This window comes from Zingiber officinale, chromosome 6B, assembly GCF_018446385.1.
Source record: "Zingiber officinale cultivar Zhangliang chromosome 6B, Zo_v1.1, whole genome shotgun sequence".
In the NCBI taxonomy this organism is placed as follows: Eukaryota; Viridiplantae; Streptophyta; class Magnoliopsida; order Zingiberales; family Zingiberaceae; genus Zingiber; species Zingiber officinale.
Genome location: NC_055996.1, coordinates 91,787,416 through 91,811,360, shown reverse-complemented (window position 1 = coordinate 91,811,360; position 23,945 = coordinate 91,787,416). Strand labels below are relative to the sequence as shown.

At 36.8% G+C, this 23,945-nt stretch overlaps 1 protein-coding gene, 1 long non-coding RNA gene and 2 other non-coding genes across 4 annotated transcripts; 1 reads left to right on the top strand and 3 right to left on the bottom strand.

The window, feature by feature from the left end:
* The first annotated feature begins 12,731 nt into the window (after positions 1 to 12,731).
* LOC121993153 (calmodulin-binding receptor-like cytoplasmic kinase 2) lies at positions 12,732 to 16,830 on the top strand. The gene is made up of 6 exons (XM_042547838.1): positions 12,732 to 13,152; positions 14,729 to 14,952; positions 15,080 to 15,248; positions 15,413 to 15,502; positions 15,946 to 16,244; positions 16,340 to 16,830. The coding sequence occupies exons 1-6, from the start codon at positions 12,867 to 12,869 to the stop codon at positions 16,649 to 16,651; spliced, it is 1,380 nt and encodes a 459-aa protein (XP_042403772.1). The 5' UTR covers positions 12,732 to 12,866; the 3' UTR covers positions 16,652 to 16,830.
* On the bottom strand, positions 13,149 to 16,006 carry LOC121993154. The gene is made up of 3 exons (XR_006115091.1): positions 15,874 to 16,006; positions 15,697 to 15,761; positions 13,149 to 14,527 (listed from the first exon to the last, which is right to left on the bottom strand). It is a non-coding gene; the product is annotated as an uncharacterized LOC121993154 (long non-coding RNA).
* Positions 16,831 to 21,271: 4,441 nt separating the features above from the next.
* Positions 21,272 to 21,361, bottom strand: LOC121993474. The gene has a single exon (XR_006115315.1). It is a non-coding gene; the product is annotated as a small nucleolar RNA snoR26 (small nucleolar RNA).
* Positions 21,362 to 23,225: 1,864 nt separating this feature from the next.
* Positions 23,226 to 23,315, bottom strand: LOC121993475. Its single transcript, XR_006115317.1, has one exon. It is a non-coding gene; the product is annotated as a small nucleolar RNA snoR27 (small nucleolar RNA).
* Between the last annotated feature and the right edge of the window lie 630 nt (positions 23,316 to 23,945).

Genomic DNA, 23,945 nt, shown 5'->3' with positions numbered 1-23,945 from the left:
AGTAGACTACTGCACCTGATAAAGGCTTAGTAAGTTCTATTTGTCGATGACTTGATGGGATCCCAATTGTGTGCACACTAGACAGATAGTCTGAGCAAAATTCAACAGCCTCTTCAGCAATATAAGATTCAGCCATACACCCTTCAGGTCGATTGCGATTTCGCACATAACCTTTCAAAATCTTCATGTATCTTTCAAATGGATACATATACCTATACCAAACCGGTCCACACAGTTTCACCTCCCGCACAAGATGAACACTTAAATGAATCATTATATCAAAAAATGAAGGGGGGAAATACTTTTCAAATAAACACAATATTGTCACAATCTCTCTTTGCATATCATCCATCCTTGAAACATCTATCACTTTATTACATAACACATTGAAGAAGAAACACAAGCGAGTGATAGTGTCTCTAACATGTTTGGGCAAAACACCACGTATCGCCACAGGAAGCAATTGTTGCATTAAAGCGTGGTAGTCGTGTGACTTAAGGCCAATAAGTTTTAAGTCCTTCAACGACACGAGGTTTTTAACATTAGATGAGTAACATGATGGAAGTTGTATTCCAAACAAAGAATTCAAAATTTTCCTTTTCTCATCCTTACTAAGTGTATAACAGGCTGCTGGCAAAAATGTTTTCTTCTCCCCCATCCTTGGTGCCAAATCTATCCCGACATTCATTTCCAAAAGGTCTAATTCCTGCTACTCCATCCTTTGTTTTTCCTGGAATATCAAGTAACGTTCGATAAGACTTTCACAAATATTCTTTTCAATGTGCATCACATCAAGAACATGTCGAATGTATAGATGTTTCCATTACTGAAGTTCAAACAAAATTGATTTCCTTTTCCAGCATGATTTTACATCATCCTTCGACTGAGACTTTCTACTCATCTTCCCCCAATGACAATTAATTCTTTCAACTCTTTCAAAAACTTCATCGCCACTTAATGGTTTTGGAGCAGGGTTAAATTCTTGGTTCCCATTAAATGTCTTCCGTTGCCTTCGATAAGGATGAGTTGCAGGTAGAAACCTTCTATGACCTGTATAAGACATTTTCCTACTATGCTTCAACCTTGTTGAATAGGTATCTTCACCACAAATAGGACATGCATGATATCCTTTCACAATGCATCCTGACATGTTCCCATATGCAGGAAAATCATTGATCGTCCATAATAAGATAGCCCTAAGCATAAAAGTTTCTTGGCGATATGCATCATATGCTTCGACACCTATATCCCATAAGCATTTTAAGTCATCAATTAGAGGTGCTAAGTAAACATCAATATCATTTCCCGGCTGTTTGGGACCAGAAATTAACAATGTGAGCATCATAAATTTTCTCTTCATACACAACCATGGAGGAAGATTATAAGTAATCATTAAAACTGGCCAACAACTATATGCAGAACTCATTAAACCATGAGGATTCATCCCATCAGCTGATATAGCCAATCTGAGATTTCTTGCCTCAATACCAAAATCTGGCCATTTGCGATCAACTATTTTCCAAGAAGGTGTATCAGCTGGATGGCGTAAATATCCATCACAAAGTCTTTTTTCGGCATGCCAAGTCAACTCCTTAGATATCTCTTTATTCCGAAACATTCTTTGAAATCTTGGAATAGGGGGGAAGTACCACAAAACCTTGGCAGGAATTCCTTCATTTATCATATTTTTTTTTCCCAACTTCCACCTTGACATCCCGCAAGTAGGGTAATTAGTTAAATCCTCATACTCCTTCCGGTATAAGATACAATCATTAGGACAAGCGTGAATTTTTACATAATCCATCCCTAATGCAGATAAGCTTTTCTTTGCATCATACAGAGATAAAGGCAATTTATTGTCATCTGGAAGCATTTCTCCTAACAAACTGAGTAGGTCAGTGAAACTTTTATCACTCCAACTATATTTGGCCTTCAAGTTGAATAATTTCACAATTGCAGATAACCTTGTAAATTTAGTACATCCCGGATATAAAGGTGTCTCGGCATCTTCAAGAAGCTTATTGAATTGGGTTGGATTCTCAGCATAACTATCATATGCATCATGAACCATATTTATTGGTTCCTCACGAACATATTCATTTGGCCCTACTTGGTCACTTTCATTTTGTGAAATCCCTATCGTAGATCTTTCGCCGTGCCATATCCATGTATGATATGTCATATCTATACCGTTACAATACAGATGTGCCCTGATAGTTTGTATATTTTTCTTCTTTAGATTGCCACATTTTGCACATGGGCAAGATATTCCCATATTCGGATCATTAGTGTTTTCCATTGCAAATTGCAAGAAAGACTCAACTCCATTCTCATATTCACGTGATAGTCTATCCTTTGACATCCAATCTTTGTCCATTCTTTATAATTAATCAATCAACAATGAGCTAATACCTAAAAATATTAACACAAACAATAGTGTGAAACTATAACAAAATATTTAAACAATTAATCAAAATTGTATTTCTACCTAAAATTTTTTGACCATACAGGTTTCTCATCAAAATGCAATCCCAATAGCAAATTTCTCACTTGGGGAGATAACCTAGTTATCTATATTATCCATATGTACATGTTTGTTAGAGTCTACGTATAGGTAGTTAGGTACTTTTGCCTTGGTATAAATTGTAGAGTCATATAATATTGGAGCATTCACCAAAACATATTCTCTATTGAAACATGTTAACCTTTAGTTGAAAAATGAAACCATTCCAGGAAAATGCTTGAATTATAACTTATAATAAGCAACTTTGTTTCTTTAGCACTTGAGAATCTGCAACTTCCTCAAAGGGACATCAACATAAGCAACTCAATGCAATAGTGCATGATGTATTAAATCATACTTAAGCCATTAAGCTCTTAGAAGGCAAGTGACATAAATATAACAATAGTAGTTGATATAAATTCAACAAACTGAGTAGGCACAAGTCACTGCCCAGAATTAAGATGAGATAATGCAGAACACAAGTTTTAGATACAATAAAAATGAGAGATATTCTCTGCGCATTAAGGGTACACAATAAAAATAATAGTAGAATAACACTAGAGATTGATTAATTTCAAGCTGCACATTATACCTGACGACAAAGAAAGGCTGGAATGTGAATAATATCTGCAACTTGGCCAACAGCTTCACACTAAATTTGAGAAAAAAGGATAGCATGTTATATGCTTCATGCTATTTTTAAGGATTAATACCTACTGCCAAAGTCTATAGCTAAACGTTTAAAAATTTCAGATTAAATCATGAGAAAATACAATCAGGGGAGGGGGAAAATTGATGCAGTATGAATCCGGCAAAATGGCTAGTTCGGAAAATAATCAAAAATAAACAAAATCTTATTCTAGACGGATGGAAGAAATTTTACCTTTCTTTCTTCCGTTCCTCCTACTCTCGAATCTGCTCTGCGAGGAAGGAACTAAGATCGAAGGGTTCAGAGGAGTTGAGGAGCCGTGAGAAGATTAGGAAGGGTAAGCTGACTTTGATTGAGGAGATGGGGAAATGCGAGATTAGGGATCTCGACTTGGAGGAGTTGGGCCGGCGTGAGGAGTTTTGCGTGAGGAGTTTGGGTCGAGATTAGGGTTCAGAGGAGATCATGCGGCAAGGAGAGGAGAAGGCGCTCGTGGAGAGGAGAAGGCGCTCGTGGAGAGGAGTGGAGAGGAGAAGGCGCTCGTGGAGAGGAGAAGGAGAGCAGAAGGCACTCGTGGAGAGGAGAAGGAGAGGAGAAGGCACTCGTGGAGAGGAGTGGAGAGGAGAACTCGTGGAGAGGAGTGGTGAGGAGAAGGCGCGCGCGCGTTGAGGGTTTAGAGTTTAGCAAAGCGAGGGCTGCGAATTTATTTTAAGTGAGTTTAGGGGAAACATACACAACACTTTAAAAAACGTTTTTTAAAAAAATGTTGTCTTTGACCATAAACAACAACACTAAAGACAACACTTCATTAAAAACCGTTGTCTTTAGTAAAAAGTAAATACCATAGACAACGCTTTTTACTAAAAGCGTTGTAAAACAAAGAACGACAACGTTTTTATTAAAAAGCGTTGTCTATTGGGTGTTGTTGAATGCAAAAATTCTTGTAGTGTGTGTTCTTTTAAATTAAATTTTGGATCGCCTGCGGAACTTAACACGTTGATCCAAAACTTAATCTATTTGCTCTTTTAGGTTTTGACTTGGATCTCCTGCGGAACTTAACACGTTTGATCCAAATCACCTAAGTTATTAATTCCATTAAATATTAATTTCCAAAATTGGTTGCCAGTACTGACGTGGCGAGGCACATGGCCTTCTTGGATATGGGAGCAACCACCACCGACTAGACAAAACCTTTTAAGGAAAGCTAATATTTAATTTCCTAAAATAACTTTAGGTCAACCGAAAAGAACAATCAAATCACAAGGAAAAGAAAAACCAAAGAACACTATATCGAAAATAAATTCAAAACACTAGAATCGTATGCCTCTTGTATTTAGTATTATTTCCAAAAATAACTAGTATGATGCGGAAAGAAAAATTACTAGTTATACCTTTTAGAAAGACCTCTTGATCTTCTACCGTATTCCTCTTCTAATCTCGGACGTTGTGTGGGCAACGATCTTCCAAGATGAGAACCACCTAGGCACCTTCTTCCTTCTTCCTTCAAGTTTCGGCCAAGCACAAAAACTTCCAAAGGATGAAGAATTTTCCACCAACCAAGCTCCAAGGGATGCATGCTTTCTCTCCTTCTTCTCCTTCCTTGATCCGGCCACATCCTCCAAGCTCCAAGAGATGATAGATTTTGGCCATAACAAGAGGAGAGAAGAGAAAGGGAAGGGCCGACCACCACACCAAGGAAAAGAGGGAGAAAAATATAATAGAGTCCTTCGCCTTGAAGCCTCCTTTACCCCCTATTTTATAATCCTTGGTCTTGGCAAATAAGGAAAATTTAATAAAAACTTCCTTAATTCTTTGGCCATTGAAAAGGAAACTTTATTTAATTAAAACAATTTTCTCTTTTCAAATTACAATGGCCGGCCATAACAAATAATATCTCCAAGCAAATAAAATTTTAAACATCAATTAAAACTTCCTTATTTGCTTCCGGAAATTTATAAAAATTTCTCCAATAATTTTATCCCTTCATGATTGGTTTATAAAAAGGAAATTTAATAAATTAAAATATTTCTTTTAAACATGTGGATAAAAAGAAAGTTATCTCTAAAAATTAAAATCTCTTTTAATCTACAAATAAGGAAAGATATCAAATCTTTTCTTAATCTCTTGTAGAAACTTATAAAAGAGAATATTTAATTTTTAAACTCTCTTTTAATTCATGAGCATGGTTAAAAAGGAAAGTTTTCTTAAAATTTAAAATCCACCTTTTAATCAACAAATAAGAAAAGATTTCAAATTTTAAACTCTCTTTTAAACATGTAGATGATTTACAAATAAGGAAAGTTTTTACCAAAAATTAAAATCATCCTTTTAATCTACAAATAAGGAAAGAGATTAATCTCTTCTCTTAATCTTTTGTAGAAAGCTATAAAAGGAAATTTTTAATTTTTAAACTCTCTTTTAAAATCATGATATCGACATAAGAAATAATTTTAATAAAAATCTTTTTTAATATTCTAGTGGTCGGCCACCTAAGCTTGGGACCCAAGCTTTGGCCGGCCACCAACTTGGCTCATCCACTTGGTCTTGGCCGGCCCTAGCTTGGGTTCCAAGCTAGCTTGGCCGGCCCCATTGGATGGGTAAGAAGGTGGGTATGTGGTGGGTATAAATCTCTATATACAAGAGGCTACGGTAGGGACCGAGAGGAGGAATTGGTTTTGGTCTCCCGATAGCATCCCGTGTTCGCCCCGAACACACAACTTAATTTTATCAATAATAATTCATTTCACTAGAGAACTATTATTGAACTACCGCACCAATCCCAAATTACATTTTGGGCTCCTTCTTATTATGAGTGTGTTAGTCTCCCTGTGTTTAAGATGTCGAATGCCCACTAATTAAGTGAGTTACCGATAACTCATTTAATTAATATCTTAGTCCAAAAGTAGTACCACTCAACCTTATCGTCATGTCGGACTAAGTCCACCTGCAGGGTTTAACATGACAATCCTTATGAGCTCCTCTTGGGGACATTCTCAACCTAGATTACTAGGACACAGTTTCCTTCTATAATCAACAACACACACTATAAGTGATATCATTTCCCAACTTATCGGGCTTATTGATTTATCGAACTAAATCTCACCCATTGATAAATTAAAGAAATAAATATCAAATATATGTGTTTGTTATTATATTAGGATTAAGAGCATACACTTCTATAATAACTGAGGTCTTTGTTCCTTTATAAAGTCAGTATAAAAGAAACGACCTCTAATGGTCCTACTCAATACACTCTAAGTGTACTAGTGTAATTATATAGTTAAGATAAACTAATACCTAATTACACTACGACCTTCCAATAGTTTGTTCCTTTCCATCTTGGTCGTGAGCTACTGTTTATAATTTATAAGGTATTGATAACAAGATCTTCTGTGTGTGACACCACACACCATGTTATCTACAATATAAATTAATTGAACAACTACATTTATCATAAATATAGACATTTGACCAATGTGATTCTTATTTCTAAATAAATGTTTATACCAAAAGCTAGGCTTTTAGTATACATCCTAACAGTGGATGCCACACTTCTTTACCTTCGAAGGCTTTGAAGTGGGTGGGATGAAGGCCACCGACGGAGCGGCTAGAGTCCCTTGTGGCAGCTCGGCAAGGGACGACGTCCGATCAGATGACACGGAGGCCACTTTTTGTTGAACTGGAGTTAGGGTCGAAGTCTCGACCCGCTCGGTCGACTGCACCCCCGAAGTGGCGGAGCACAATGAGGGTTCAGCTCGGCGCCTCTTTGCGCGGGTTCAGTGGCACGTCAAAGGAGATCGAGCCCGATGGCTCCTCGACAGGAATGATGGGGTGTTCCTCGACCGGAGGCTGTGAGCCCGGGGCAGCTCCTCCTCTCGGCGCTTGGCTAGCCTCACCTTCGCCCACCACCATGGGTGTCCCCTCGCTCAGGCCGAGCAGATCTTCGTGGGAGCCGATCGACTGCAGGCCTCAACTCGCCAGTTCTTCAGTGGCCACTGCCTCGATCGTGGCATTCTTGAGCTTCGCCTTGCTGGTCATATGTGCTCGCATCATGACTTCGACTACAATAGAAAAAGAAAAATCAATTAGCATTAAAGGAAGAGGTAAAGAAACTTCGTACCTAGGCTGGTCGGCAGCCGGGTGTGGATCAGACTCAGGCCGAAGATGTATAAGATGCCCTCCAACAACAACTTATGGATGTCATACTTCTGACTGACTAGCATGGAGGATGCGTTCAAGTAGTCCGAGTGGCTATTGTAACTTTTTAGAGGGGGTTGAGGCACCACTTCGAGCTGTCAGCTGGTCGAGAAATCAGGCCGCTCGGGAAGGCGCATGAAGAAAAAGTATTCCTTCCAGTGCTTGTTGGAGGTCGGCATCTTGTCAAAAAAGACTAGACCAACTCGCGACTAGAAGAGGAAGGTCCTTAGATCGGACAATTTAGGGTAGTAGAAGTAATGAAAGACCCGGGGGATAAAATGAATGTCGTGCAGACGGAATAAGATGATGACTCCGCACAGCAGCCGAAAGGAGTTCGGCATGAGTTGAGGAAGGGAAATGCGAAAGTATTTACAAACCGCTGGAATGAAAGGATAAAGAGGAAACTGCAGACCGGCAACAAATTGGTCTCGGAAGAAACAAAGGCAGCCGGTTGACGGAGAATTAGGCCGATTAGACGAAGAAGGCCGAATGATCTGATGATCGGAAGGAATTTCAAAAGTATCGTGCAGGCTCTCAGCGTCGCCCTAATTGAACCTAGACTCCATGGATGTGTACCAAAATCCAAGGACAGGGGCAAGCGATTGAGAAGAGCTTGCCATCGCAAAACCAGACAGAGGAAAAGAAGTGTGATCGAAAAGAAGGAAAAAGGTTGTTGGAATGTCGCCGAAACAAAGAGAAATGCCGAAAAAAGGATCAAAAGCAGACGCGAGGAGAAGGCTTACGGGAGAAAGGTCACCAAGAAGGCCGTGATCGTCGGAGAAGGAGCACCAAAAATCGCCGGAGATCGAAGGAAACAAGAACTCGCTGGGGAACTCGCACTCAAAGTGCGCGGAGGAAGCGGCGCAGCGAGATTATAAGGCCTGGGCTAGGCCGACCGAAGCTGCCCGATTTAGGTCGCAGAAACCCAGGCCACAATCTCACCATTGAATTCAAACCACCAAACGTCACGTCACGCCTGTCACGTTAGGCGTGTGACGGCAGCAGGCGCGACACGTGGTGCACCACCACGGGTCAGCATTTAATGACGACATGAAAGCACGTTCAGCTTTAATGCGCAGGGATTTGCACGATTTTCAAGAAAATCTGACGTCAGCCGACCGCGCTCGCTCAAGACAATCCATGGAAAATTTTTACAAGTGTGAACCTTTGTCATGTCGATCAGATAGAGGGAGCACACTTATGCCCGAGCGACAAGCTTCAACAAGCCGATCGACGAGGAGTGCCACATCCCGTTCGAAGGCCACACAGGGTCGAAGGCCGATTGGGATGAAGTCGACTCACACTCGTCCAGTCAGTCGGACTACACCGTGCTGCCACGGTGGAGGTCAAAGTCAAGACGTCCAACGGGTGTATGGTGTTAGCTGGTTGGGCGAGTCATACGTTGATCGAGGATTAAGCACTGAATCACCGTCTTCAGCACAGGGAGTAATCAAATCGACGCTCAAGGGACACGCAGAAGCCGAGCCGAGTGGATCCTCCACTCGGTCTAACAACAAACTCGACATCAGCTGAGCACGCAGACAGTAAACTACCCACCGAGCGGCTATCCTGCTCGGCCCAACAATCAAGCATGTGGACAATGGGCTTTCGGCCGAGCGGCTTTCCCCCTCAGCCCGACAACGGACGACACTTGGACAGTGGACTCTCAGCCGAGCGACTATCCCACTTGGCACGACAGCAAACTTTCAGCCGAGCGACTATCCCACTCAGCGTGACAGCAGACAGGGCAGGGATAGCAGAATTCCGACCGAGCGATCATTCCGCTCGGCCAAGTAACAGATACAGCAGGATATCTTTCGACATCCTTTTGGGAGCTAGTGTCGTTGACAGGCGGCATGATCAGATAGAAGATCGTACGGCAGAAGCTTCCACTGTCACTTCAGAGATATGCTCACCCCGTTAAGGTACTGTGTCAGGGACACTTTACTAATACGTCTTTTCGGGGAAAGCTTTAAGATGTGTGCTTGCCTTGGGAAGTGTGCATGTACGCTTCCGAAGCTCTATATAAAGGGGGTCCAAGCATCAACGAAGATATGTTTTAGACACGATTTCTACTGTTGCGCTACAGTTCTCTTTGCTTTTTCTTGCTTCGCCGGAGACTGACTTGAGCGATGAAGGGACATCTCTAGGGACCCCTTCCCTGGCTCGACACTGACGCTGCTTGTGTTGCAGGCAGGAGCGAAGTCCACAGGAGGTCAGCAGGAGCACCACGTTCCCAACATCCATCTCATCGACTTTCAGACAGGATCAAATGATATTTTAAAAATTTAAAATATTTCACAAATTTATTTTTGGAAACTTTTTCTATAATAGAACATGATGATTTACTATCATTATAAAATTCTTTGACATATTTCAAATTTTTCTAGAATTATTATAAATTATTTTCTGAAAAGTTAATTTTTAAAAAAAATTTAGAAGAATTTTTAGAGTTAAAAATATATTTTTACTAATTATTTCTAAATCATGTTAGCTTACTGATAATTTTTATTAAGTACCACTAGAAAATTATTTTAAATTTTCTAAAAAATTTATTTTATTTTTCTCAATTTTTTTTACGTGATCAAAAGGGGAAAAATAGATGCAAGTTTAGGGGAGGTAGGATTTAGAATTTTTACTTATTTGTTTGCAAGCAATTTGTTTTTTTTACTTATTTTGCAAGCAATTTGTTATCACTTTTATTTTATTACAATTTTTACCCTAACTTCAACTTAGATTAACGTACATTAAAAAGGGAGAGATTGTAATTACCCTGAGATAGTTTTGATGTGGTCAACCAAGTTCAGTTAAGTCCTGTTGTGTTTGATCCTTGTGTTGAAGTATACAGGAGCTTAAGAACACAAGAAGTCGAACGGAAGACGCAACCAGCGAGAAGGATGACACCGGAAGGGAGTCGACAGGCACGGTGCATCCGAAAGACGAAGTGCTGTGGAAGTGTACATCGACGGACGAGAAGGACGAGCGCGACGCTTTGAGAGAGGGGAAGAAGGCTGCTCGAGGAGAAGGCTGAAGTTGAGTTCGAGTGAACTCAATTCTGAATGGTCGGAGCATCACCCAAGCAAACGGAATGAAAAATGGTTAATAAGGAAAGTTAACCATTTCCGGATGAATAGTGCTGAAGGCGCCCTCAAAGACTTTGAAGGCGCCTTCTATGAACAGTACTAAAGGCGCTTTCAAATGCTTGGAAGGCGTCTTCGATGAACAGTACGAAGGCGTCTTCGATGAACAGTACGAGGGCGTCTTCGAAGAACATTACGAAGACGTCTTCGATGAACAGTACGAAGACATCTTCCAGCCCTTGAAAGCACCTTCCGATAGCTGTTAACGAAGATAAAGTTTTATCTTTGCACGGATAAAACTTAACCGATTGAAGGCGCCTTGAACCCTCTTGAAGACGTCTATTACACTCGGATAAGATTTTTCAGGAGCTATAAAAAGACCCTTGGAGGTAGGAAATATAGAACAACTGAACAACAACTTTTGTATTAACTTTCCTAGTCATTTCTGAACTGTCAACGTGTGTAAAAGACTTCTCTGTCTTTAAAAACGGAGAATTTTAATAAATTTTCATCTGTCTTGGATTAACAGTCATTTAGATTGTAACCAAGTAAATCTAAACTTTTTACCTACTCTTTTAAGTTGTTATTTCCTTTATGTCAATTGTCTTTTATTAATTAATTTGTGCTACTAATCTAAGTCAATAGAAGAATAAAAGGGTTAGTTTTATCTTACAAGTAATTCATCCTATTTTTACCGACCTCACTGCATCAATAATAATAATAAAATCTAAAATTTCTAAACCCCAACAAAGATGATATAATACAGTAAAATAGATTGACAACGCATGTACAAGAGTTAATATCCGGTGAATACTTCGAAAAAAAACATTTTACTCAAGTTTTAAGTTTAGGAGAAGTTTTTCCAACGGGCCAACCCAAATCCGTTATAAGTCGAGTTGCACAGGTCGCTGGCCCAGACAGATTAGCCTGGATTAATAAAATTTTAACTTTTAAAATGTTTAACGGAGCAAAAAATTGACCACCCAGCGTATTCATCGAATGAGATTGCTGAATTTAAAAACCAATTAGGATGGAGTTGAGGAACGGAATGGGCCGGATTGAATTAAACCCAATGTTACTGATGACGAAATGGATTTTGAAATTTATTAATATTCTTCTTTTTTATAAAAAAAAATACTGTCAACCATCCGATAGTACTTTTTCCCTGCAATGACGTGATATCCACGCAAAAATCCAGTTTAGAATGGAGGGCACGGATTATGCATCGGAGTCAACTTTCTTACATGACTTCAGAAATATAAAAAACTTTTCTTCTCCCTAAATATGAAAAAAGAATTTAAAATCATAATAATAATCATGGTCAAAATGGCCAACCGCCCTAGCATCTTGACATATTAATTAATTATTATTTCGAATCAAGTGGATTTGTGTTGACCGTTGACACATAATACTTTTACTGCTACGTAAGTCCTAGATGAGGTTCATGTGTAACAAAATAATAGCTTGCTTAAAGAAGATAACCATTGTAAGACGAGATCAAGTAGAACAAATCAAACTGCTGATGTTGCTTTGTGCAGCTATGCGTTGATATGGCACACAGGTGCTGACAAAGATGGGGCGTTGAGCAAACATGGCTAGCAAAACTCTATGCAACCTTCACCTCGCCATTCTAAAACCTCACGTATAATAATAATCCCATCATAAATCATGTTCCGTTTAACCCACTCAGCTTATCCAACACACCCAATTCATACGGCTTTCTTAAACCAATTTGTAACATGCTTGAACTGACTGATTTGCTTGAACCAATTTATATATGCATAAATGTCTAAAATGTTCAATTTTTCCACAACTAGTCTACCCTGCAACATCATCTAGAGGAGGGTAAAAATTAAAGTGAAGGGTAATCTTATGGAAACAAAAAAAAAAGTAGACTTGTGCGCAAAACAATTTTCAAGGTAAAATGTCAAAAGAAAGAAAGAGTATACCTCGGTGGAGAACAGCATGACCACTTCCAAGCTGTGTCTCTTCAGCATAGACGCGTTCAGCCTCTGAAAAGTAATCCTATATCTCAACCTAAAACGGAGTTCCATCAGAAGGAAGGATTTAAAAATATAATTAAATCCCTTTCTCTGAAAGCCTGCAATTGTTAAAGAAATCAAGGAAAGCAAGTTGAGTAGTTTTTTTTTTTTGGTTTTTTCTACCAGAGATTACAACCGTACTCTACTGCTGTGGCATATATGGCCCACCCACTTATGACAAGTAGATGGATGTTGTTTGGAGTCATAAAATTCACGGTGATGAACAAATATCCTCAATTATTATTCATTTCATTGACTTCCAACAGCCTGCATCTCCCTGGAAAGCACCCAACGACCTTCCTCTCTGCAACCTAAAAAGGGCCACGGCAGGGAAGGAAACAGAGAAGCAAATGCAAAAGTAAACACAGAGGGAGTGAGCGATACTGAAAAGGTTTCCTATGCAGATATCTGGACATTATTCCAGCAGCTTTGGGAGCGAGATAGAAGACTCCGGTGTCCGCCATGGGGCGCCAAGAGAGCCTGACTTGTCGATGAAATCATCGTATGACAGTTCGACTGAAATTGGTAGGCCGAAGCTGCAGAGCCGGAACTCGATCAGCTTGAAAGCCCAAGCAGTTGCATCAGGATTCGTGGGTTGCTTCGTGCCACGCAGTTGCATCACTGGGAACGATGCAGATCGGGAAGTAGGCATGCCGGACACATCTGATTATTCATCCACTTCCTGTATGTTCCCATCATTTCCTAACTGATAACAGCCTTGAAATTCTTGGATTGATTGTTAGATTAAACTCCCAATATGCATTGTTTTCATAGTATTCATATACCCGAAAAAAAGAGATATTGAAAGCAAATTTGACGATGAAGACCCACGTTGAATATTATGTGCTTCAAGATTTTCTTGAATCTTTCTCACATATGCAACGCCCATCTTCCTGCTTAATTGTTGTCATCATTGCAATGGGTTATCTACTAGTATTTGAAATTGCTCTAATCACATAACATTTTATTGGAACAACAAAGTCATGTTGCATGAGGTTGTGCCTATTTTGAAAAAGGACTCGGCTTAAGGTGAATCCCATGGCAACCTGCTTCAAAGCACAAGCAGGTTTACTGACCTAGGTATACCAAGCATCTGATGTGATTTTGTCACATCGGCACATGATGCGGAAGGTAGGGCTGGTAGGCGAGCTTGGATAGATAGCGAAGAACCGCCAAGTCTAGTAAGTCTTGATCCACAAGCTATTGGAAATAATTATTATGTGAAAATAGAAATTTGAGCTAGTCGAAACATTGGTGACAGACTAGGTGGTGAACTAATAGACAGTGGGCACATGTTCAGCCCAATAGAAGGACATGCTTAGATTTTGGCGGGATAGAATGTTAAAGGGAGTTCACTTATGGCAGATAACGGGGATGATACTCTACGATGGGCATAGCTTGACATTGAATAGGGAGAAAGAGGAAGAAAGAGGAAGAAGAACTGGATTTGGAAGTGGAAGAACAAGAGAAAGAAGAATAAGAGTACAATAAAAAGGTCTTTTAATTTGCCCTTCCTTGGTGTTTGTTCACCCTTTACCAATAGTTGCTCTAATAACCAATTTTACCTACTCAATACAATTGACAAGAGAACTAAATTTGCCTAATTAAGTTATGCAAGTACATGCATTCCTATATGATAATATGTTTATACCATGTAACAAGTGGTAAAAAGGTGAAGTGCTTGTCCCCAACACCCCTGTCAGCCCAGCCCAGGACAACGCGAAGGAGGTAAATCACGGTGATTGAGGAAACAAGTGGATGAGAGGTAAGTTATACGAGGTGCAGGGATTTACGCCCCGCCAGCACTTATACCATGTAACAAGAATGAGACACAAGATGTCTGTAAGCCGATCACAACCTAATGGTGCTAATTCTAAAATAGAAGGTGATCTTAGTGGGGAATTTTTGAAAGATTTCCCAATTGAGTCAATCCCACCTAGGAGGTTTTGGAAAAATTGTATCACTAGTTAACACGGTGTAAAGATAAAATAGTTCTTCTCTACTAGACCCTTGTTTTAACAACTTATTCTTACCTTATTTCCAGGATCCCTCCTTTTACCTGAAAAAAAAAACAGAACTTAGAAATGTAAGCCCATTTCTTTTCATAATCAATTTATATAAATAGACATGGAAGTGAAATCAAGACACCATACTTAACTTGAAACTTTTTTTTTTATCACATTTGTTTGTATGGGGTGTATGTGAATTATTATTTTCATACAATATTAAAGATCACCTTCGCAAAACTATTGTGATGCAGCTTCAAAACTATCAACTAGCAGTAGCAACTATAGATACAGAACTCAAAGTTCTTATGGCAAAAGTGAGACGCGGCAAGAAAGGATAATCTTTTCCATTGAAGAAATCAACAAGGCAACATCAAATTTTGCCATAGAAAACAGAATTGGGCAAGGAGCATTTGGTGCAATATATAAGGGCAAACTCAAGGATGGATCCCTCATTGCAGTGAAACAAGACAAAAAGGTAGGAAGCTCTTTTTAGTTATCAATCAGCTAACTGTAGTAGCAGTTTTTTTTTTTCTCTAAGAGCAATGATTGCACTTAAAAAGCGAGAAATATAAAACTAACCTCAGCTGATTGTGATATGACAGAATATGAATCATATGCACGTAAGCGTAGAGTTCAAGAGTGAAATAGAAATTCTGTCACAAGTGGAGCATTCAAACCTAGTCAGACTTCTTGGATATTTGGAGACTGATAGAGAACGTCTGATGGTGGTTGAGTATGTTAGCAACGGCAATCTACGTGAACACTTGGATGGTAGGCAATGTTCTTTTCCTTACACTGAAATCCATATTGATTCAGAAAGAAAAAGTATAGAACATTACCAGGTTCTGTGATTTTCAAGATTAAGTATGAATGCAATGTTTAGCAGGTTATATATAATTAACTGAAATCTTGATAGGTAATGCAATTCTATGCAGGAACAAGAGGAAGTGGTCTAGAGATTGGGGACCGACTCAACATTGCTATTGATGTAGCTCATGCTATTGCTTATATGCACACTTATGCAGGTAGCTAACTGTGTGTTTAGCATGGTTGTTTAACATTGAACTTTAGATGCCACCAACATAGACGTTTGAAATAAAGGGAGTGGAAAATTTTCATATAAGGAAGAATTTTTTATTTTTATTGTTTTTAAGAACATGGCAATAACTCCTACTAGCAACTAAAACAAGAGAAATTGCATTTTAGCATGTCAGCTTACCTACATATCATAATCTTCTTAGACATGGCAGACCTTTGAGATAGGATCTGTCAATCATTGACAAACTACAAAAGTATAGTGATACAATGATAAGATCCGTGTTGTAATTTCAACAAGAAACATATCCAGATTGCTGCTAGAGTAGATAATAGAATAGCCAAGGAAAATAGAACTGACCTTCAACTAGCACAATTATCTGATGCATTACAACTTGTAAATGTGATTCTTTTGGTTTGTTTGACCTGGCAGATCACCCGATCATCCACAGAGACGTTAAGGCCTCGAACATCCTGCTGACGGAGAAGCTCCGGGCGAAGGTGGCTGACTTCGGGTTCGCCCGGCTGGCGGAGGAGGACCCGGAGAAGACGCACATATCGACCCAGATCAAGGGCACGGCGGGGTACCTGGACCCGGAGTACCTTCGCACCTACCAGCTCACGGAGAAGAGCGATGTGTACTCCTTCGGCGTCCTCCTGGTAGAGATGATCTCGGGGAGGCGTCCCATCGAACGCAACCGCGCCAGCCGGGAACGCATGACCACGCGATGGGTAATGCCATCTTCTTCGCCCTTTTCGGGCTTCGCTTAATCGCTGCCCCATCGTCGTCGATCTAACGGGTTAATAATGTGGGGTGATGGACTCAGGCGATCCGGCGGTTCAAGGAAGGGGGCGTGGCGACGGCGATGGACCCGAGGGTGCGGCGGAACCCGGCGTCGGTGGGGGCGGCGGAGAGGGTTCTAGGGCTGGCGGAGCGGTGCCTGGCGGAGGAGAGAAAGTCGCGGCCGGCGATGAAGGAGTGCGCCGAAGTGCTGTGGGGGATCCGAAGGGATTACCAGCTAATGCTGAAGCCACGGACGGTGACGGCATCGGCGCCATCGTCGTCGTTAACTGCGATTGAGGAGCGAGAAGAGGTCTCTGGAAGCGGGGAGTACAAAAGCGCGAAGAAGATGGCTTAAAACGGCGTGTCTTTTTCCGGATTCATAAAATACATAATGTTTTAGGTGTTCTTCGACTTTCAAAGAGTTCTCCTCCTGTCTGAAGTCATTAATCCTGGTTGATAATTTTTAAGTAGATATTTCTTGTGATGGATTTAAATGTATATTTTTTTTTAGCAAATTTGATCGATTTAATGTTACATGAAATCTAATATTTAAATATTTTCATTCGCACACTAACCTACTAGTAAGATATTTTTATCATTTTATAATAATACAAATTATATTTTTTATAAAAATATTAGACACTAAATAAAATAATATAATCATCCATCAAAATTTGAATATATTATTATATATATTCGAAATACGAAAATTTTTAATTTAATATTAGATTTAATTAATTAATCTAACCATTTACCGTATAATAAATGGAAATTTAGGGAGGAAAACAATTTCCATCAAACAAGTTTAAATAATAATAATTACTTTATGATTCCTTTTGATATGGTGGCCACGTCTGTCCTTTTGTAAAAAAACATTTAAAAAAAACTATTTATCATATCATAAAAAAGCAAATTCAATAAAAATAACTAAATTACTAGCTTTACAGACAATGTAAAAATCCAAACGACAAGTGAAACTAGATGCAAGCGGCTGAGGAATTACAATACTATTTTATCCATGTTCAAGACAAGAACTTTGTATATAAATTACACGATTTCAGTGATGGAACTCATGAACTTTGTATATATATTACACCAGTTTAGAGGCTCAAGCTTCAATTCAAGTATAAAAAATAATCAAAAGACGCTTCCCTTCAACAATAATGATCCAAAAATGGCTTGCTACTCAAGATGTTGCGAAAGAATATCCAATGATCCGCAATCACTAGTATCGCTGTTGATGGCACTTCTTCACGGGAAAAAAACTGGGCGGTGACGCCTGATCGATGATGACTGCTCTCCATCCGAAGCAGTTCCTCTCTCTTACCCATAGCGTCCCCGGGGTCATGGTATCGAGATAGGACATTCAAATTATCTCCCAGATACCTGGGATTCAAACCCCAGGTACAGCGTATTTGTAGAAATTTTTTCTTCAAATGGAGGGGTGTAATCAAAAGATGTTGGGCTTCTGAGCTGGCCGCCGCATGCGCTTCCCGATTTACCCTGGTGACCGGTAGAAAACTTCCATAGGAACGGACCGATCACCCTAGAATGAGACTAACTGGGATTATTATTTTTCTCTCTTACCCATAGCACATCATCGATAGAAATTCCTAACTGATGCTCTAAGAATATTGAATGTTTTATTTATATTTTTCATATTATTTTTTTTTCTTAAAAAAATTAAAAAATATATATAATTTATATTTTCTACGCGCATTTTATAAAAGAAATATTTTCTAAGAAAACAAAAAATACGTTAAAAATATTTTCTAAAAATCTAAAAAAAATGATTTTTTTTAAAAAAATAAAAACAAAATACAAACAAACCAAACAAATTTTTTTAATGAGGAAATGGCTCCTAATTCATTTTTTTTTTCTTATAATTAAAAATTAAAATTTAATTTTTTATTTAAAGAATAATAAAAGTCATCGAGAGGTTTTATAAAAAATTAGTTTTTTATTTAAAAAACAATAAAAGTCTTCCAAAGATTTTATTAAAAATTATGTATTTATAAAACTTTAATTATATATAATGGATAATATAACTGAGAATTGAAATATATATATATATATATATATATATATATATAATATGGAATCCATTAAAAAAAATTAATAGTAAAAAAATGAATAAATTTTTTTATTTTTGAAATGAAACTGATATGACATTAAGAAAATTGTGAGAGCTCCCATTATCATGGAGGCTCTAAGAGCATCTCCAATGATTTAAAAATTTTTGGGATTTTTATGTGACCCCCACAAAAGGATGAAATAGTTTAAGACCTTCGATTAAAGGGAAAAACCTCCCTCTAGCATGGAGGGAGCTTTTTCCCCTGCTGTCAACTCAGGAGATTTCCCTCTACTATGAAGGGAGTTTTTCCCTTGCTGTCAGCTCAGGAGATCTAAAACAACTTTCACTATGGATGTTCTTAATATTCTATGATATGTATTAAAGAGAAAATATAGGAGCTAGCCAAAAAAAAGTTAATATTCTGTGACACGTATTAAAGAGAAAATATAGAAGCTAGCTAAAAAAAAAAAGTTCAACTGTGTATACCCTAAGTAGCTTCTTACCAATAAATCAATTATAAGGTAATACAATAAATGAGAAAAGGACTAATGTTGTCGAAAGTGCTAGGTACTAGTCAGATGTCCGACTGGCACTTAGCACGCTCTAGTATTTTTAAATTATTTATATATATATTTTTAATTTCAGTATTAATAATATTAATACTATTTATAATTATAAATAATTTGAAAATATTTTTTAGTATTTCAATACTAATATTTACGTTTTTTGGACGGTTGAGAATTATGCTACTAAATGATCCAAAACAGTATCATTTTGGACTATAAGTATTTTAAAAAAAACCAAAGTGAACCAAAACGAAATCATTTTGGACAAAAATTAGAAAAAATAAAAACCGCCGATTCATTTAGGCAGCGCCTAAAGATAACTTATTCGACGCTTAGGATCGTACTATTGCACCTACTTTAACCAATTAGAAGATTTTCAATTCGGTTAAAAACCACCTAGCGCCTAGGCAACCGCCTAAACCGAAATCTACAATCATAAAAAGGGCAAGGGACCAAAAGAAGATTACCATGGATATAAATGAATATGATGAATTTCTAATATCAAAGAATTTAATAACTACTTGAAAATCTAAAGAGAACCAATCAAAACAATTCAAATCCTTCAAAAGAAATATTACTAAATGGATTCACACATATAGGATGAGAGACACTCAATGCTCAAACAAGATTTAGGCAGAACAAAGTAAACATTCCACAACAGTACTGATCGGTGGAAGTGATTAGCAAAGGAGAGAATAATGCAATAAGAGTGGACGTTGCAATTTAGTAGTAGGGTATCATTTCATCTTTGCCTCGGTGAAGAGAACGTGTTGATTCACTCGTGGATCATACTTGCGGAACTCGAGCTTTTCTATCATCTTTCGGGGATTCTTTCGCTTCACGTAGAAAAAACCGGTGCCAACAGCGGAGACCAACCGTATGAATATTGATCCACCCTTTGCTTTACCCATCTATTCAAAATATAAGATGACAAAGCACAAAGTCAGAAATAGCTTAGAATCTCAGTTCGTAGCTAAGAAAGGAACAGATGACTTTGGTTCGCATTACAAAATTATCTACTTGGTGAGCAAGCTACCAATGCCCAGGGCCTAAAAGCATGGCCATATCAGAAAAAAAGAAATTGAAATAATTCTTAAGTTCTCAAGTTTTTGACATTTAAGCATTAACCCGCATTAGTAATAAGCAGCTTTAAGCAAGTAAGCAGTTGTTGTGTAACGTCATACAGATGATTACAAAGCAGTCCTGCTATTAAAAGACAATGTGATGAATCAATGTCAGACGTGTAATTTACTTCCAGCCAGAACCCTTAATTCAGTAACATTTTATTTCCTCTCAGTTTGAATTTCAACATTTGGAATCAAAGTTCATCTTGGAAATTCTCATGGCCAACTAAGATCTACATACTTCACATAAAAAATCACACTCCAAACTAAAAAGATTATGGCTACAGGTGGAAGCTACAATTGTTAATCTACTTTCTGGGCCATGACCACATTGAAGCTTAAGATGTAAAAAAACAAGATAGGCAAACTTCATATTCCTCCATTGAATCTGGAACAAATGATGATATAGCATAGTAAAAAAAAAAAACTTGAAAACTCTGATCAAATAAGATCTAATGGATTTTAGCTCTCAACTACATCTTGGTTATTTATTTATTCATTTATATATAATAAAAAAAAAATCCTTATACCATACCACTACTACCTTGACTATATACTACAATACTTATTTGGAATAAGATCCATGTAACAGACTCAAATAGTTGGGACAAACATAGCTTGAAGATCATGATTATTGCTCAGGTATACAACAAATATGTATGTAATAGAAATTCAACTAAAACATCATCTTGAATATTTAATGATAAAACTGTGATATATGAAACTTCTAAGGACCTTTGTAATTTGTACAGAATTTTAATTCATAGATCAAAGCATTATCAAAATGAACAATTCAGATGTATTATTATTCATTAAAAAACCAGAATCAAAATCAATCATAAGTCTCCTTGTGATTAATATAGCTTACAATAGACGAATGAGGTAAAAAATAAATGATCATTCATAATGATAGTCAAAATTGAGATTTTACCACGATATATTCCTAGTCCAGCGAGGGACCACAAAACAGTACAACAAGCAGAAAAATGAACCTAAAATCTTAATAAGAAGAAACATCATGTGATACGAAACTTGCAAAATAAGATGAATATTTTTTTAAAAAAATTACAAATTAATAAAATAGATAATTATTTTCAATAAAACAAAATAGGGATAATTAATACAACTACGTTAAAAATATTAACACTATTTTCTCCGTATCTTAGATAAAAAAAATTAAAATACGCAATTATAAAGAGAGAATTGAGTTCGAACATCTCAGTATTAATTTCCCCACATTTATCTTCACGGGCAATCAAAGTGCAAGGATAACGAATGAGATTTTACATCACTGATGCTCGCTCAAAGAATGAAGAAAATAACTCGATATCAATTGAAAAACATGGTCACGGGAAGAAAATCAGTTACAGAAAAATCATCATCAGATATATCATTATTAGGAGAAATATGTAATAAAATAAATGAATGTTAACGATCTACAGAAAATACAATGCTTCTTAAACAAAGTAATAGTGGGAACAATAGGTCATCAGAATGAAGCAATTTTAGCCAAACGAAACTAGACAACCGTTGGAACAAAAGTATAAGTCTAAAAGTATGTATAATGAGCGACGAAACACAACTATGTGTAATGAATATTTTAAGAAGAGGAAATTAGCAAAAACGAGCTATCAAGAGCTTACACTGCACAGAAGACAATGAAACTATACCGTGAGCAGTCAACACTTCATGAGAAACTTGGATAATATGAAAACGCCACCATAACCCAACTAGTCCACATATCCTAACAATTCCACAAAATTGAGTTCCAATTAATTCAAACAATCAATTTGATCCTCTTATAGCAAAATCCTTAGAGCATCTATATCAAAGAGCATCTATATCAAGTACTCTATTCAAAAATTTTACTCTAATAAAATAATTAAAAATACCTGTACATCAACTACCTTATCTATTCCTAAAATTTAGATTTGATAAATAGTAATTCTCTAAATATAAAAAATATAAACTCTATTCTAAAAATAAAATAGAAAAAAAAAATCTCTCTTTCCACTCATTCTTTTGAATCCCAATCCTTCCCCTTATTTTATAAATATAATAATAAAAAAATAGAAGAAAGAAAAGATAATATTAACAAAATTAAAAATAATAAAAATTTTAAAGTAGTTAATGTAACATGTAATGAAAAGTGATGATCTAAATTTAACAAAGTGAATTATTTATCATAAATTTTAGATATAGAGATGTGAATGATTTTAGAATTGAAATCTATGCTAGGTTCAAAAACTAGCATGTTCCTTATATGTGAAGATATTGACCATAACAAAAACATGTTCACATTGAAAACACAAAAAAAAAGCCAAATAATTTTTAAACTACCGATTACAAACAAATATCAGCATCTATATCTCAATTGATTTGAATTGATGATAATGTGAGTACTCATAACTAGGCTAAACACGTAAAAAAAAAAACTAAACTAAAAAAGTTCCAATAGGATGATAGGGGGATCTCAGTAGAATAAGTCATCTCCATTACTCATAATGAGTTGCAGAAAGATAACGCAGAAAATATTCACATCACAGATCAAAACACCACCCAAGCCACAAATGGTCCAATCCTAAAAAACTATATATAATGATAATGATATAATTAATTTTGTTTTCCTTTGGAGTATTTCAACAAATTTAGCTTTACATTGTTTAACATTATTTCAATTTTAATTTAGAATTTAGTTCGGTTTTTGTTTATTCTTAAAAATGGCATTTTAATAATATTTTTTAAAAAGTTTTTATGTCTTATTATCAAGGAACTCGTTTAAGAAAACAACTATTCTAGAGGCATAACAAATATTAACTAGTAAAAGACCTATACCCAAAAGTAATCCAAAAAAGCCAAATTCCATTGAAAAATGAGAATAGAATAAAAGATGTAAAAGAGATCTTACATAAAACAAAGAATACATATGCGCTAATAATATACATGAAACCATGAAATTGAATATTTGTATCTCAAAAAACATATGATATGTACCAAAGCTGTGTTAAAGCATGTTGGAGACCATCAGTGCAGATGTGTATGAAAGAAAAATACAAAATAGTATCAGAGAATTTTTTTTTGTAAGGAAAAAATGGCATGCTATAGAAAGTCTGATAAAGACAGGAAAAATTACCCAAAAAAATCTAGAGAAACTCTATAAACTTGAGATGAACTCAGTGGTTTATAGTCATCTTCACTACTCCAAACGAGTTGCAGAAAGATAACGCAGAAAAATATTCACATCACGGCTCAAAAATTAATAAATAAGAGCAAATTGAATACTTGAAACAACGAAATCAAAAAATTTCAGTTCAAGGAATCAGAAATGCACCAAGGATGAACGAAAACATGTTGAAGAAGGTTCTTACATAAGAGAGTATGCGTGCATAAAATAGATTACTTATACAGTTCTATGGAGGAGATGATACCAAGAAACCGAATGGGATCATAAAAATGCAAGCAACAACCAATCATTCAACAGCCAAAGACCAAAATATATATACAAAAAATAGAAAATATTGTCAAACAACTGGAAAAAATAAGAGAGAATAATTATATTCAATACGAAAAATAGCATGTATGATAAAGACATGAAAAAAAACAAAAGCAAGTTAGAGAAACTCTATAAAAGATGATCTCATAAATTACAAACATCTTGACTATGCTGATTTGCAGAAAGGTAAGCAGAATATGTTAAAGTTACATATCTAAACAGAAACAAAATCAACAAAAAAATACTAACTAGAGAGGAAAACAACGGATCTCGAATTTTCCCAACAATTTCAAAGGAGAAAAAATATATAGATATACAAGAGAATGTATTCACCATGATCATCAATGAATACAAGGGTTCGGCGAAGTCGTTAGGATTAGCAACGAAAGAGA

What these genes read in the sequence shown, in the direction of transcription:
- LOC121993153 (XM_042547838.1), top strand. Translation starts at nt 12,867, where the DNA reads ATGCAGATATCTGGACATTATTCCAGCAGCTTTGGGAGCGAGATAGAA. An exon ending in TGATTATTCATCCACTTCCT is followed by an intron (nt 13,153 to 14,728) that starts GTATGTTCCCAT and finishes ATTGTGATGCAG; the next exon opens with CTTCAAAACTATCAACTAGC. An exon ending in CAGTGAAACAAGACAAAAAG is followed by an intron (nt 14,953 to 15,079) that starts GTAGGAAGCTCT and finishes GTGATATGACAG; the next exon opens with AATATGAATCATATGCACGT.